Below are 17,143 nucleotides of genomic sequence, written 5' to 3'. Positions count from 1 at the left end.
AACATAGAACCATAAAAATAAAAAAATCAAATTTTTTTTCACAAAAATGATATTTTTGCCCCCAATTTTTTATTTTCCCAAGGGTAACAGGAGAAATTGGAACCCAAAAATTGTTGTGCAATTTGTACTGAGTAGGTTGATACCCCATATGTGGGGGTAAACTACTGTTTGGGCACATGGCAGAGCTTGAATTGGCTGAATTGAGATCAGATGCCATGTTGCATTTGGAGAGCACCTGATGTGCCCAAACAGTGGAAACCCCCAATTCTAACTCTAACCCTAACCCCAACACACCCCTAACCCTAATCTCAGCCCTAACCCTAATGGGAATATAGAAATAAAAATACATTTTTTTTTAATTTTATTATTTTTCCCTAAGTAAGGGGGTGATAACAGGGGGTTTGATTTACTATTTATGGCGGTTTTTATGTTTGGCAGCAGTCACACGCTAAAAGACGCTTTTTATTGTGAAAATAGTTTTTGCATCACCACATATTGAGAGCTATAATTTTTACATTATTTGACCCACTGAGTCATGTGAGGACTTATGTTTTTTGCGGGACGAGTTGACGTTATTCTTGGTACCATTTTCAGGCACGTGACATTTTTTGATCTCCTTTTATTCCGATTTTTGGGACGCAGAATGAACAAAAACCAGCGTTTCATGAATTTACCGTTCTGCGTGCGGTAAAATTGATAGAGGTTTTATTCTTCGGGTCAGTACGGTTACATCGATACCTCATTTATGTCTTTTTTTATGTTTTGCAGCTTTCATGCAATGAAAACAATTTTATATAAAAAATAATTATTTTTTCATTGCTTTATTCTGCGAGCTATAACTTTTTTATTTTTTTGCTGATGACGCTGTGTGGCGGCTCGTTTTTTGTGGGACAAGATGATGTTTTCAGCGGTACCATGGTTATTTCTGTCTTTTTGATCGCGTGTTTTTGCACTTTTTGATTGGTGGTATGTTGATAAAGCATTGTTTTTGCTTTGTTCACTTTGCAGAGCACTATGTCAGATCAGCGATCTGACAGGCACTGCACAGGCTTTCTAAGCGCCTGCTGTCAGCAGGCACTGAGAAAGCCGCCTCCCTGCAGGACCCTGAAGGCCCCCGCGGCCATATTGGATCCTGGGGCCTGCATGGAGGCGACTCTCGGAGCAGCGCGAGCACATTGCGCTACTCCGAGGGTCTCAGGGAACCACATAGGGAGCCCCCTACCTGTGCAATCTTTCCATATGCCCCTGGTACACTGCGATCATGTTTGATCGCAGTGTGCCAGGGGTTAATGTGCCGGGTGTCAGCTGTGATGATCAGCGGCGCTCCCCCCGAGAGCGCCGCTGATCGCGATGATGTACTATACTGTTGATGGGTATACGGACCAAGGTCACATGGACGGTATAGTACGTCAAATGTCAGAAAGGGGTTAAACAACAGCCACAAGCCGGATTTCTTCTACCAAGGTATCATTATAAAAAGTATTACTGCACCGACCTGACAGTGTCTGTAGGTTACTGAGCACAATCCTGCTGACAGGTTCCCTTTAAGACATCTCCGCTCTGCACTATTATACACAGTTCTCTATAAATGTGTAATATTTCTCCATGAAACTCATCTGACAGAAAATATTGGAGCTTACGATAGATTAGATTGTGACGTCACCGAGCCCCATACTCTAATTACCCCAGAGAGGTTTCACCACTAGCTGCTCATTTATTACTGATGGAGACTGTGGAGTTTGATCATTTCAGTAGATGTTATTGTCTATAGTCACAGTGTGTGATTACAGTAGTGTCCAAAATCCTCTGATTTAACCTCTTCCTGCAGCCAGTTTTGTGTTCCTAATCAGGCCCCATTATTAATATCTGACGTGTGTCACTTTATGTGGTGGTAAATTCTTCACAAAGGATAATAGGAAACAAATGGATCTTACAAATTATTCTCCAGCTTCGCACTATACCCTACATACGGTTGTACACTACTGTCTGGGCACATGGCAGTGTTCAGAAGGGAAGGAGCGCCATTTAGCTATTTGAATGCAGATCTAGCTGGAATAGTTTGCAGACACAATGTATTGGGAGCACTGTTCATGGTCACCTGGCAGCTCAAAAGATGTCCACCATGAACATGCTTGGCTCTATCTTCTCTGCTTTCCATATCCCAAGGATTGCCTTGCTCATCGCCCTTTAACACCCTCACATGGATCTGGACTTACACTGGGACCCCTAGGCTTGGACCATGGCGTTACCTGCTATTCTGTGGTGTTAGATGGCAAGAAGAATAGTCAGGTAGCTGGGTCAGAACCAGAAGGACAGAATACAGAATCAGAAGACATAAGAGTAGTCAGTAAACGGGCCACGGTCACAGCAGGAAACAAATACACAAGCCGCAAGCTGAGCACAGAGATTAAAAACACATGTGACATGCACAAATGTGAACAAGTCGGTCGGACAATGTTCACACCACTCACTGACTGAAACACAAACAGAAAGCACAGAACGACAAATGTGCAGAAATACCTTGCAGTAAGACATATGACAGTAGTCAGGTTTTAAATACATTAGATAGGGACTGATTCAATAAGGGTTACCTTGACGAGGTAGAGCAGCTTGGTATACATTTTTTTGCAAAAAAACATATCGACTAAATACCCTGTATTTGTTGTCATCTTTTTATCAGCACTTGCTGACTACTGTCATATGTCTTACTGCAAGGTATTTCTGCACATTTGTCATTCTGTGCTTTCTGTTTGTGTTTAAGCTGAGCACAGAGGACTGAACCAGAGGAGAACAGCGCTGTATCTGGCAGATTCCGGCCATGTGCTTTGAGCTTTAGTAGGGTGTGGTACTTTCCAATTGGCTGAAGTAGGGAGCAGATTACTCCAGCTGGACAGCAGGAACAGATCCCAGATGAGATTGGACACACCATATGCAGAAGCCCTAATATAACTAAGTGACAGAAAACCAGAATAGTCGAATTCCCCATAAAGTGATTCCATTTTCTAAATTAATTCACTGAGGGCTATAATCTATACATATGTGGTCAAAATTGTTGGTACCCCTCGTTTAATCACAGAAATAACTTGAATCTGACAAAAGTAATAAATAAAACATTTATGAAAATGAACAAATGAAAGTCAGACATTGCTTTTCAGCCATGCTTCCACAGAATTTAAAAAAAATGAAACTCATAAAATAGGCCTGGACAGAAATGGTGGCGCCCCTGAAAATAATGTTACAAAAGTGACATGATAAATCGAGGTGTGTCCACTAATTGTCATCACAGGTGTCTACAATCCTGGAATCAGTGAGTGGCCTGTATAGAGGCTACAGATCCTCACTGTGCTGTTTGGTGACATGGTGTGTTTCACACTCAACATGGACCAGAGGAAGCGAAGGAAAGAGTTGTCTCAGGAGATTAGAAAGAAAATTATAGACAAACATGTTACAGGTATAAGTTATAAGACCATCTCCACGCAGCTTGATGTTCCTGTGACTACAGTTGCACATATTCAGAAAATTAAGATCCATGGGACTGTAGCCAATCTCCCTGGATGCGGCCCCAGGAGGAAAATTCATGGGAAATCAAAGAGACGGATAATACGAATGGTAAGAAAAGAGCCCAGAAAAACTTCTAAACAGATTAAAGGTGAACTTCAAGCTCAAGGAACATCAGTGTCAGATCCCACCATCTGTTGTATGAGCCAAAGTGGACTTCATGGGAGGCGACCGAGGAGGACACCATTGTTGAAAAAAAATAAAAAAGCCAGACTGGAATTTGTCAAACTACATGTTGACAAGCCACAAAGCTTCTGGGAGAATGTCCTATGGACAGATGAGACAAAAATGGAACTTTTTGGCATGGCACATCAGCTCTATTTTCACAGATGGAAAAATGAAGCATATCACGAAAAGAACACTGTTCCTACTGTGAAACATGGAGGAGGCTCTGTTATGTTCTCGGGCTGCTTTGCTGCATCTGGCACATGGTGTCTAGAATCTGTGCAGGGTACAATGAAATCTCAAGACTATCAAGGGATTCTAGAGAGAAATGTGCTGCCAGTGTCAGAAAGCTTGGTCTCAGTCGCAGGTCATAGGTCTTGCAACAGGATAATGATCCAAAATACACAGCTAAAAATACCCAAGAATGGCTAAGAGGAAAACATTGGACTACTCTGAAGTGGCCTTCTCTGAGCCCTGACCTAAATCCTACTGAGGAGCATCTTTGAAAAGAGCTGAAACATGCCATCTTGAACCTTCAAACATGAGACAACTGGAGCAGTTTGCTCTTGAGGAGTAGCCAAAATACCTGGTGAGAGGTGCAGAAGTCTAATTGACAGCTACAGGAATCATTTGATTGCAGTGATTGCCTCAAAAGGTTGTGCAACAAAATATTAACCCTTTTGCGCCAGATCCTGTTTTTGCCTTTGTGACGGGCCAATTTTTTCAATTCTGACCAGTGTCACTTTATAAGGTTATAACTCTAAAATGCTTCAACGAATCCTAGAGATTCTGAGTAGAGTTGAACGAAACGGGTTGAAAAAATTCAGAAGTCGCTGACTTTTGGCCAAGTCGGGTTTCATGAAACGAAACCCGACCTTGGGGTCAGGTCGGCCATGTGGTCGGCGACCCTAGAGCCAAAGTCGAGTTTCGCTGAACTGAAGAAGGAGAAGAAGGAGGAGAAGAAGAAGAAGATGAAGTAGAAGTAGTAGAAGATGATGGAGACGATGAAAAAGAAGAAGATGATGAAGGAGAAGAAGGTGGAGAAGAAGATGATGAAGAAGATGGAGAAGATGATGAAGAAGATGAAGAAGAAGATGGAGAAGAAGATGATGAAGAAGATGGAGAAGATGATGGAGAAGAAGATGAAGAAGATGGAGAAGAAGATGAAGATGATGGAGAAGAAGATGAAGAAGATGGAGAAGATGAAGAAGATGATGAAGGAGATGGAGAAGATGGAGAAGAAGATGAAGATGGAGAAGAAGAAGATGATGAAGAAGATGGAGAAGAAGATGAAGATGATGAAGATGATGAAGATGGAGAAGATGATGAAGAAGATGAAGACGATGGAGAAGTAGATGATGAAGGAGATGGAGAAGATGGAGAAGAAGATGAAGAAGATGGAGAAGAAGATGATGAAGAAGATGGAGAAGATGGAGAAGAAGATGATGAAGAAGATGGAGAAGATGGAGAAGAAGATGATGAAGAAGATGGAGAAGATGAAGAAGAAGATGAGGAAGAAGATGGAGAAGATGATGAAGAAGATGGCGAAGATGATGAAGAAGATGGAAAAGAAGGAGAAGAAGAAGGAGAAGAAGAAGAAGAAGATGAAGAAGATGATGAAGAAGATGGAGAAGATGATGAAGAAGAAGATGAAGAAGGAGAAGAAGATGATGGAGAATATGAAGAAGATGAAGAAGGAGAAGATGATGGAGAAGATGAAGAAGAAGGAGAAGGCTTTTTCATCTTCTTATTCATCTTCTCCATTATCATCTTCTTCATCTTCTCCATCTTCTTCATCATCTTCTTCATCTTCTCCATCTTCATCATCTTCTTCATCTTCTTCTTCTTCATCATCTTCTTCTTCTTATGCCAGGTGTGTTTACAGTCCTGCCGACTTTTCTTCTCCATTGACTTGCATTGGGTTTCGTGTTTCACAACTTGTTTCACCGACTTTTCATGAAAGTCGGCCGATTTTGGTCGAACCGACTATTGAGAAAGTCAGGTTTCATGAAACCCGACTCGACCCTAAAAAGGGAAAAGTCGCTCATCTCTAATTCTGAGAATATTTTTACAACAAAATTTACAAAACCATTTTTTTAGGGACCACCTCACATTTGAAGTGAGTTTGGGGGGTCAATAGGACCGAAAATACCCAAAAGTGACACCATTCTAAAAACTGCACCCCTAAAGGGACTCAAAACCACATTCAAGAAGTTTATTAACCCTTCAGGTGCTTCACAAGAATGAGTGGAATGTGGAAAGAAAAAATAAACATTTACTTTTCTTTCACAAAAATTTTCCTTTAGACCTAATTTTTTTTCACTTTCGCAAGGGTAACATGAGAAAATGGACTATAAATTTTGTTTTGCAATTTCTCCTGAGCATTCCAATACCCCATATGTGGGGGAAATCTACTGTTTGGGCGCACGGAAGGGCTCGGAAGGAAAGGCGCGCCATTTGATTTTTTTAATGTAAAATATGCTGAAATAATTAGCTGTTGCCATGTCATGTTTCAAGAGCCCCTGATGTGCCTATACAGTGGAAACCCCCCAACAAGGGACCCCATTTTAGAAACTAGACCCCTTAGGGAACTTATCCAGATTTGTATTGAGCACCTTGAACCCACAGGTGCTTCACAGAAGTTTATAACGTAGAGCCGTGGAAATAAAAAAATAAAATTTTTCACAAATCTTTTTAGCTCCATATTTTGCATTTTCATAAGGGTAAAAGGAGAAATTTCTCCATACAATTTATTGTGCAATTTCTCCTGAGCACGCCGATACCCCATATGTGGGAGAATACCACTGTTTGGGCGCATGGCAGAGCTTGGAAGGGAAGGAGTGCCATATTGGAGAGTGGATTTTGCTGGAATTGTTTGTAGGTGACATGTCACATTGTCATAGCCCCTGAGGTGCCAGAACAGCATAAGCCCCCAAAAGTGACTGCATTTTACCAAATACTTCCCTGAATGAATTCTTCTGGTGGTGCAGTGAGCATACTGACCCCACAGCTGTTCCATAGACAATTATACCATTGGCCAGTGAAGACAAAATAATTACATTTTTACCACTAAGATGTTGTTTTAACACTAGATTTTACATTGGAAAATAGGTAGATAGGTAAATGGTCACTACACCCATAGGTCAATTCGCAGAGGGGGTCATTTCCAATTCCCAGAGGGGTGTCATTTCCAAAATTAGGTTACTTCAGGGGGGATTCTGCTGTTATGGCACTTTGGAGAGCCGCTAAGTGCCAGAGCAACAGAATCCCCCTGAAGTGACCCCATTTTCATAATGACACCCCTCTAGGAATTCATCAATGAATATAGTGACCATTTTCACTACATGGATGATATCCGTAAACACGTAGTGAAAGTTTTAGAGCAAAATATCATTGTAGTGCCCAATATGTTATGCCCAGCTTGTGTCTCTGGAGACCTCCCCCCACCTTCCCCCGGAAATTAAGTCAGCTCTACTCAAATGTGTCAAATGCTTGAATGTCAAAACAGTTCAAAAACGTGGTTCTGTGTGGAAGATTGTAAAGCAGTCATGGAGGCATGAGGCTGGCAATGATGGGCATTGTGGGTAATAATAGCGGATATCATGCCTCATTCCTCTCTCATAGACGACATCTTCTCTGGGGGTTCTTTCTTGATTCAGTTATTAGGATGAGTGCAATAAAATGTCGCTCAGTGAGTCTTCTGACATCTTCAGATTCTAAAGGATTGGCGGGGACAAAATTTTCAAAATAAGATTTTCAGTGACCTTTTCCTGATATTTAAGGCAAGTATCTGCATTTCCGGCTCTTTTGTATGACACAAAAGAATTATATGTGTCAGCCTGAAACAAATAAACGACTAACTTTTTATACCAAAACGACAAAAATCTTGGCACTCAATGTGTGAAATATTCAGATACTTTTTATTTCGTGCATCCAAACAGAAAAGGTTAAACGTTTTCGGTCCACTATAGGACCTTCATCAGAACAATCTTGTTTACTGAAACAGATTTAAATGCTAGCCAAAGAGGACAAAGTAGAGAGTCTGGATAGCCTGTGACTGTGTTAAGAAGCTGGCGTCTGGGAAGAGTATATGGACAGAATTGATAATTATCAATTATCCTCCTGATATTCCTCCAGGGCACATCTCAAATCGTGAGAGATGGTGGAAAAAACTACACACTCATTTAGAATGGTAGTAGGCTCGGTCACATCAAGAGAATCCGCAAAGAAACTCCTAGAAAGGGCGTCCGCCTTAACATTCTTAGTGCCCGGAAGAAAGGAGACCACAAAATCAAAACGTGTGAAAAACAAGGCCCACCTAGCCTGTCTAGGATTCAAGCGCTTGGCTGTTTCAAGATAAATCAAATTCTTGTGATCGGTGAGGACCACAACTTGATGTCTAGCTCCCTCCAACCAATGTATCCACTCTTCAAATGCCCACTTCATGGCCAACAATTCCCGATTCCCCACGTCATAGTTACGTTCAGATGGAGAAAATTTTCGAGAAAAGAAGGCACAGGGATTCATCTTAGAGGTTACCAGATCTCTTTGAGACAAAACGGCTCCTGCAACAATCTCAGAAGCATCTATCTGCACCTGAAATGGGAGTGAAACATCAGGTTGCTGTAGAACCGGAGCAGAAGTGAATCTCTGCTTAAGCTCCTGAAATGCCGAGACAGCCTCAGGAGACCAATTCAGCACATCAGCGCCCTTTTTGGTCAAATCCGTCAGAGATTTAACAATACCAGAAAAATTTCTTATAAATTTAAGGTTGAAATTAGCAAAACCCAAAAACTTCTGATGAGCCTTCAGAGAAGTGGGCTGAACCCAATCATAAATGGCCTGGACCTTGGCCGGGTCTATTTCAATAGTAGACGGGGACAAAATGAAACCCAAAAACGAAATCCCCTGTACACCAAAAAGACATTTCGATCCCTTAACATACAGAGTATTTCCATTCAAAATCCGGAACACAGTCCGGACATGTTCCACATGAGAATCCCAATCACTGGAAAAATTCAAAATATCATCCAGATAAATGATCAAAAACTTATCCACAAGATCCCGGAAAATATCGTTCATAAAAGATTGGAAGACGGAAGGGGCATTAGTGAGCCCAAAAGGCATCGCCAGGTACTCAAAATGTCCCTCCGGAGTATTAAATGCCGTCTTCCATTCATCCATGTGCTTGATGCGAATAAGATTATACGCCACTCTGAGGTCAAGTTTGGTAAACCAACAGGCACTTTTAACTCTGGAAAATAAATCAGAAATCAGGGGTAACGGGTACTGATATTTAACAGTGATTTTGTTAACGGAACGATAGTCAATACATGGCCTTAATGAGCCATCTTTTTTGGCCACAAAAAAAACCCAGCACCTAAAGGTGAAGAGGATGGTCTAATATGACAATTCTCCAATGATTCCTTGATATAAGATCGCATAGCATCATGTTCAGGTACCAATAAGTTGAAAAGCCGACCCTTGGGAAATTTACAATCGGGCAGTAACTCAATTGTGCAGTCATAACTCCTATGAGGAGGCAAGGATCCAGACTTACTCTCACTAAATACATCAGAAATATCAGCCAAATAGTCAGAAACATCTTGAGACTGGGGAGAGGTGGAGAAAACAGAAGTGTCACTAAGAACACATTGACAACCCCAACTCGCCACAGACACAGATTTCCAATCCAAAACAGGATTATGGGTTTGCAACCAAGGAAAACCCAGCACAATAATATCATGTAAATTGTGCAACACCAAAAATGTACAATTCTCTTGATGGTCCGGGGTGACCCGCATTATCACCTGGGTCCAAAACTGGGGTTTATTCTCCGCCAAAGGGGTAGCATCAATACCCCTCAAGGGAATAGGGGTCCGTAGGGGCACCATGGGGAAACCACAATGTTTGGCAAAGTCAAGATCCATCAGATTCAAAGCTGCTCCTGAATCCATAAAAGCCTTAGCAGAAAATGTAGGCAAGGAGCAGATCACGATAACCACCAACAGGAACTTAGGCTGTACACTGCCCACGGCAAATGAGTGGGCAAAATGTATTTCTCATTTAGGGCAGACAGAAAAAACATGAGAGGCGTCTCCACAAAAGAAGTATAACTTATTATGCCTTCTAAACTCTTGACTTTGCGCCATAGACAAAACCCTATCACATTGCATGGGTTCAGAAGTTTGTTCAAAAGGCAGCACTGCCTCTCGCGCACTTTTACGTTCACGTAAACGTTGATCAATTTGAAAGGCTAATGACATGGAGTTGTTAAGACCAGAGGGGACAGGAAATCCCACCATAACATCCTTTACGGTTTCTGCCAGACCTTTCCGAAAGAGAGCTGCTAGGGCATCATCGTTCCATTTAGTAAGGACCGCCCACTTTCGGAATTTCTGGCAATATTACTCCGCAGCATCCTGACCCTGGATCAATGCCAATAAGGTTTTCTCAGCCTGATCAATAGCATTAGGTTCATCATACAACAACCCCAGGGCTTGAAAAAATGCATCCACATTAGCCAGAATAGGATCTCTAGGTGTCAGAGAAGAAGCCCAATCCTGGGGATTGCCACGCAGCAGGGAGATGACAATTTTAACCTGCTGCACCGAGCTCCCCAATGAGTTAGGTTTCAAAGCAAGAAGTAGTTTACAGTTATTCTTAAAATTCAAAAATTTTGATCGATCCCCAGAGTAAAAGAGGAAAAAATAGATTACAAAATTCTGACACTTTTTTTTTTTTTTTTTTTTTTTACAATTCTTTCCTTCTTTTGAGTTCCCCTTAGAGTCTACAGTTTTGGCTGGTGATTCTGTTCTGAATGGGTCACCGAGGAGGATGGCAGGAATAGGCTAAGCCACCAGGAAACCAGAGAGGTTGGTAACTTAGCGGATTGCAGACCCCTGATCCTAACAAAACAACTAGCAGTAGCCATGGAGTGTTCCTACAATGCCCTAGAAGCCTCGGTACAGCCGAAGAGCTAATTAAACCTAAAGCCAGAAAGGTGAAATCTAAACTGCCCCGAAGTAGATCCCCAAAGGAATAGATACAAACGCAGGCAGAAAATAGACTGAGCAAATGATGAAGCCCAAACTGTGTAGATAGGACAGGACAGAAAAGATACTGTCTGCAATCACACAAAAACCCTAAAAAATCCAATACATCTGATATACAAAAACACTAAGGCCACACGACCTCTCCCCCGCTAGATCAGCACTCTGGTGTGAACTGGAAGCAAAGCAAAAGATACTAATATAACAGGGGACTGAACTAACTGACACAAGCTGTAACATATGGCGCTGGGCCCAGCGCTGCCCCCAGAAGGGAGCACACTGAACCCTCGCAACAAAGCAAAAAGTAGAAAGCAACCAAATCAGATGCAAAGGAATATCAAAAGAATCGCTTAACTGAACCATGCAGATCAGGCAGGAGACAGAAGAACTCAAAATGCACAAGGAAAAATGATCACCAGCAACCACTAAGGAAAGCCTGCTCACTTATATGCTCCCAGCCAGTAATCCAAAGTTCCCAATCATCGTCGTCAGGTGGCAAACTTCCATCAAACTGGCCAGCTCCACTACCCCAGTAACCACCAGAGGGAGCCCCGACTCAGAAGTCCGATCAAGACAATTCACAACAGGTTAAGTTAAGGGTACCATAATTTCTGTCCAGGCCTATTTCATGAGTTTTATTTTTTTAAAATTCTGTGGAAGCATGGTTGAAAAGCAATGTTTGACTTTCATTTGCTCATTTTCATAGATTTTTTATTTATTTTTACTTTTGTCAGATTCAAGTTATTTCTGTGACCATTGTGGGTTTTTCTGTCATTAAATGAAGGGTAACAACACTTTTGACCCACGTGTGTAGGAGGAGTGAATATTTTGACTCCACAGCTTCTTTCCAGAAATTAACACACAGTGGATTTTGGAGAGTAAAAATTACACATTTGCCATTTTATTACCCAGCACATAGTGCCCAGATTGTGCTCCAGGAGACACACCGCAAATTAAGTGGATTCTTCTCACTATAATGTTGCTAAATACAGGGATCCTAAATGTTGTTTGCGCACACTGCAAGACTCCGAAGTGAGAGCGGATTTTGCTGGATTGGTTTATGGAAACCTTGTTGCTTTTCAACAGCCTTTGAGCCACTAATAGTGTGGGAACCTATGTTTTTCCATTGACAGATGATGGACCTGAGTGGGGACTTGTTTTTTGTAAGATGAGAATTGGTTTTATTTTCGCCTACATAACATTGATTGGTTTCTTTTTATTCGATATTTGGGAGGCAGAATGAACAAACTGTTGAACACCACACACTACTGGCTCATCCAACAAGGTTTTCTATTAGACTGTGAACTGTCATTGTCTTGGTAAATAATTAAAGTTTTTTACATAGCTTGCCATTTTTATGGACAGTTTAACTAGAAACATTCAAAAATATAAAACTCAAGGATATTTTATTAAAAAAACTGTTTTTTATCTTCACAGATGACTGTACCAGGAGATCAGAGGGACAGTTGACATCTTCAGCTTTTAAATCTGATAATCTTGAGATCCTACAAGATACAACTGAAGTGAATGCCATTACTCCAGATACATCATCATCCATTCACAGCAAAGATCTGTCATCTGATCCTATGAAACAGGTCCCATCTTCTGATGCATTACTGACTACTAAGGAAAATCAAAGTCACAAAAGAGGCATTAAAAAACAGACTGCTCCTAAAGCAAAGAAGTCATTTTCATGTTCAGAATGTGGGAAATGTTTTAACCTGAAACAGAATCTTGTTAAGCACCATAGAACACACACAGGGGAGAAGCCTTTCTCCTGTTCAGAATGTGGGAAATGTTTTAATCAGAAAGGGAATCTTGTTACACACCAAATAACTCACACAGGAGAGAAGTCTTTTTCATGTTCAGAATGTGGGAAATGTTTTAACCAAAAATCATATTTGGTTGATCACCAGAGAAGTCACACAGGAGAGAAGCCTTTTTCCTGTTTAGAATGTTGGAAATGTTTTGCACGTAAATCACTGCTTGTTATTCACCATAGAACTCACACAGGGGAGAAGCTTTTTTCATGTTCAGAATGTGGAAAATGTTTTGCACTTAAATCACAATTTGTTATCCACCAGAGAGCTCACACAGGGGAGAAGCCTTTTTCATGTTCAGAATGTGGGAAATGTTTTAACCTGAAAGGGAATCTTGTTGCACACCAAATAACTCACACAGGAGAGAAGCCATTTTCCTGTTCAGAATGTGGGAAATGTTTTGCACGTAAATCACTGCTTGTTACTCACCATAGAACTCACTCAGGGGAGAAGCCTTTTTCATGTTCAGAATGTGGAAAATGTTTTGCACTTAAACCACACTTTGTTAACCACCAGAGAACTCACACAGGGGAGAAGCCTTTTTCCTGTTCAGAATGTGGGAAATGTTTTAACAATAAATCCAATTGTGTTAAGCACCAGATAATCCACACAGGAGAGAAGCCTTTTTCATGTTCAGAATGTGGGAAATGTTTTGCACGTAAATCACACTTTGTTAACCACCAGAGAGCTCACACAGGAGAGAAGCCTTTTTCATGTTCAGAATGTGGGAAATGTTTTACAAATAAATCAGTGCTTGTTACTCACCAGAGAACTCACACAGGAGAGAAGCCATATTCATGTTCAGAATGTGAGAAATGTTTTACCAAGAAATGGACTCTTGCGAAACACCAAAGAACTCACTCAGGAGAGAAGCCTTTTTGATGTTCAGAATGTGGGAAATGTTTTAAATGGGAAAATAAATCTTGATCGCCATCCAAAAACTCGCACAGGGGAGAAGCCTTTTTCCTGTTCAGAATGTGGGAAATATTTTAATCGGAAAACACTTCTTGATAGACATCAGAGACCTCACACAGAGGAGAAGATGTTTTCATTTTCTTAATGTGGGAAATATTTTACTTGGAAATCAACTGGTAATAAACATCAGAGACGTCACATAGAGGAGAAGCCTTTTTTATGTTCATAGTGTTGGAATAGTTTTAACCAAAATTGAATCTTCTTAAATGGGTTGTCTCTTGTCATTCCTCGTGTTTGCTGACAAAAGGATAAAACTAAACTTTATTAATTCCAAATGTAAAACTATACCCATAATTCAACCACTGAAGGTTAGTCGGAAAGTGACTAATAGAAAAAACATATACCCCACAGGTCAGTATATAGGGTGAGGTGACATATACACACTCACTCTCCAAGCCCTTCATTTCTACGGGCTTCATTGTCCTCACCGAAGGCGTCATCAGGAGACTAATACTAGATGTGTGCCCGATGCTATCACATCAGGAGGGCAGTAACATCACGATAGGGGCAGCTTTGTGGCGCTGGGGGTGGCAGCCCACCCACTTCGGTGCAGTCACAACTGGCAGGAAAGACGGCGTTTTGCTGCCTGTGCTGGAGATGGTGTGTGGCGCCACCAGAGGGTGGCCGCACCCAATCTCCACCACACGCCTCAAGCCGCGGTCTTTCCTGCCGGCTGTAACTGCATGGAGGTTGGTGGGCAGGCAGCGGCGGGATCCAGCACGTGTAGTCAGGTGGTGGGTGCTGGAGGGGTCCAGCGGTGGCATCCCTCATTACTCCCCACTCATTACACCCTCTTGTTACTCCCCTCTCACAGCAGGCTGGAAAGACTTTTTTGGCCTGTGCTGGAGATGGTGTGCGGCGCCACCAGAGAGTGATATAAGAAGGCAAGAAAAAGATCATGCCCATATGAAAAGGAGCACCTCAATTATATGCAAAGAATAATGACACTGTATTAGACAATAATAGTACAAACACCAAAAAAGAAAAAACACAATTCCTATTAAAAACATTTAAAATACAAAAAGGACTGTGATATACAATGTCTGTAAAGTATGATGTTTTTTTCTGTAAGATATGTTTCTAGAAATCTCCCAGTGCTACTCTTCGGATGACAATGTAGACTGCCAGCGTTTGCAGCAGCCCCCGCAACCCCCCTTCAGTCTTATCAGACCTGTGCTGCTGGAAACCTGAAACCGTCTATTTCTTGTGAGCTAGGAATGTTAATTAAGCTGAGTGGAAATAGTGTCTTTGTTCTGAAAACATGTGCTCAGCTACCCTCATAGGAAATAATGGAGATCTAATCATTTGGTCATAGAACGCGGCGCTTCTATGGTAGAAACACGAAACCCACATTTCTGCTAAGGGCACGAAGCCAGCTTTCTGATCCCCTAATTTTCATGAGCCTAATCCTTCCAGAAATTGAGATATGGAGTGTGCCCAAATGGAGTGTCCTATTTCGTGCATTCTTGATGTTTTCTCGATGGGCTCATTACGCTGGGAAACATGATACCACCGGTGAGTTCATACGAGCTTCCCCCATTAAGATATGATTATCATAAGTTTTGTAGCCAAATCATAACTTGGAGAGAGGGAGGTTGGACCTCAGCGAACCACCCATTTTGTGAGGTCACAGACCCTAATCTATAAGATACTCCCTACCATTTTCCAGTCAGCTCAGCTCAAATCCTGGTGCCTGAGACGTGCCGATGAGTGGCGACGTTTGGTTAAGCGGCCCATCCCCCAACCTCAGCCACATGGTTTTGCCTAAAGAGTCATGAACAACTGTGAGTGTATTTTCTATGTTCATCCATTTTTTGCTTTATATTTGTAACTACATTTAGTGTCTCAATTTTATAACATCTTTTATCTGTATAACCACTGCCCTCATTTTGGGAATAAATGATTAAAAATCTATTAGTTCTGTCTACATGCTCTAAGAAAACAAACTTTATGCCTTGTTTAGATAATTACGCTACTGTGTGGGTTAGCTTCGAACCCCTCCCTTGAGTCTATAACTTAAGCGAGGAAACCAGGAGCTGGTGGCAGCACATTGTGCACGGTTGTTGCAGCTAGCTGGCAGTACAGAAGGGTCTTATATTGCTGAATGAGGGGCTGCGGCCACAGCATTGATAATTCCCTCACTGCAGTAGCCTAACTGCCGTTCACAACAAGCAGCCCGTCTGGCGACTAATTATCCTAGGTGCAGTTCCCTGACTAACATGAGGGTAAGGGGGCGCCGGAGAGCTGCGAGTTCCAAAGTGGAACTGAGAAAGTGGGATATACATAAATCCCCGCAGTTCGCAGAAGATTGTTAGCAGTGGTGAGGCATCAAAAATACCCCCCCTGCGGTAAATTGTTAGAGCGAGAATAGCTTGCTGGATATTTTTGTCACATGGCACCAGAGCGGTGGGATAACTAGAATCATAGAATCGTAGAGTTGGAAGGGACCTCCTGGGCCATATGGTCCAACCCCCTACTCAAAGCAGAATTCGCTAAATCATCCCAGTCAGATGTCTGTCCAGCCTCTGTTTGAAGACTTCCATTGAAGGAGAACTCACCACTTCTCGTGGCAGCTTGTTCCACTCATTGATCACTCTGTCAAAAAGTTTTTTCTAATATCTAATCTGTGTCTCCTCCCATTCAGTTTCATCCCATTGCTTCTAGTCTTTCCTTGTGCAAATGAGAATAAAGTTGATCCTTCTACAATGTGACAGCCCTTGAAATATTTGTAGACAGCTATTAAGTCTCTTCTCAGTCTTCTCTTTTGCAAACTAAACAATCCCAAATCCTGCAACCTTTCCTCATAAGACAGGGTTTGCAGACCGGTCACCATTCTGGTTGCTCTTTTCTGAACTTGCTCCAGTAAGTTGATGTCTTTTTTAAAATGTGATGCCCAAAACTGGACACAATATTCCAGATGAGGTCTGACCAAAGAGGAGTAGAGGGAAATAATGACTTCACGTGATCTAGACTGTATGCTTCTGTTAATACATCCTAGAATTGCATTTGCCTTTTTTGCTGCTGCATCACACTGTTGACTCATATTCAGTCTGTGATCTATTAGTATACCCAAGTCTTTTTCACATGTGCTGTTGCTTAGGCCTATTCCTCCCATTCTGTATATGCTTTTTTATTTTTATTGCCCAGATGTAGTACTTTGCATTTTTCCCTGTTAAAAACCATTCTGTTAGTTGCTGCCCACTTCTCCAGTTTATTTATATCTTTTTGAATCCTCTCTCTCTCTTCTCTAGTATTAGCTATCCCTCCTAGCTTTGTGTCATCAGCAAATTTAATCAGTTTACCCTCAATTCCTTCATCTAAATAGTTGATAAAGATGTTGAACAATACAGGGCCCAGGACAGAGCCCTGTGGTACCCCACTTGAGACATTCTTCCAACTGGATGTGCAGCCATTTACGACCACTCTTTGGGTCCGATCACTAAGCCAGTTATGAATCCATCTAACAGTTGCCTTGTCCATTCCATACTTAGTCATTTTTTCAATAAGGATTGTATGAGATACTTTGTCAAATGCTTTGCTGAAGTCAAGATATACTATAGCTACAGCATTTCC

The 17,143-nt window shown here is 41.7% G+C and overlaps 1 protein-coding gene across 1 annotated transcript in view; it reads left to right on the top strand.

Moving 5' to 3' along the window:
* LOC141074076 (uncharacterized) overlaps positions 1-13,708 on the top strand; it is a 42,223-nt gene extending 28,515 nt beyond the window's left edge. The window contains exon 7 of the mRNA XM_073561593.1: positions 12,213-13,708. Coding sequence (XP_073417694.1) covers positions 12,213-13,477 — 1,265 coding nt within the window. The 3' untranslated portion in view covers positions 13,478-13,708. The remainder of the gene's footprint in view (positions 1-12,212) is intronic.
* Positions 13,709-17,143: the final 3,435 nt, after the last annotated feature.

This window comes from Dendrobates tinctorius, unplaced genomic scaffold, assembly GCF_039654945.1.
Source record: "Dendrobates tinctorius isolate UK_male_01 unplaced genomic scaffold, ASM3965494v1 ptg000322l, whole genome shotgun sequence".
In the NCBI taxonomy this organism is placed as follows: domain Eukaryota; kingdom Metazoa; phylum Chordata; class Amphibia; order Anura; family Dendrobatidae; genus Dendrobates; species Dendrobates tinctorius.
Note: the sequence above shows the minus strand (reverse complement) of the source record. Positions and strands in the feature narration are given on the sequence as shown.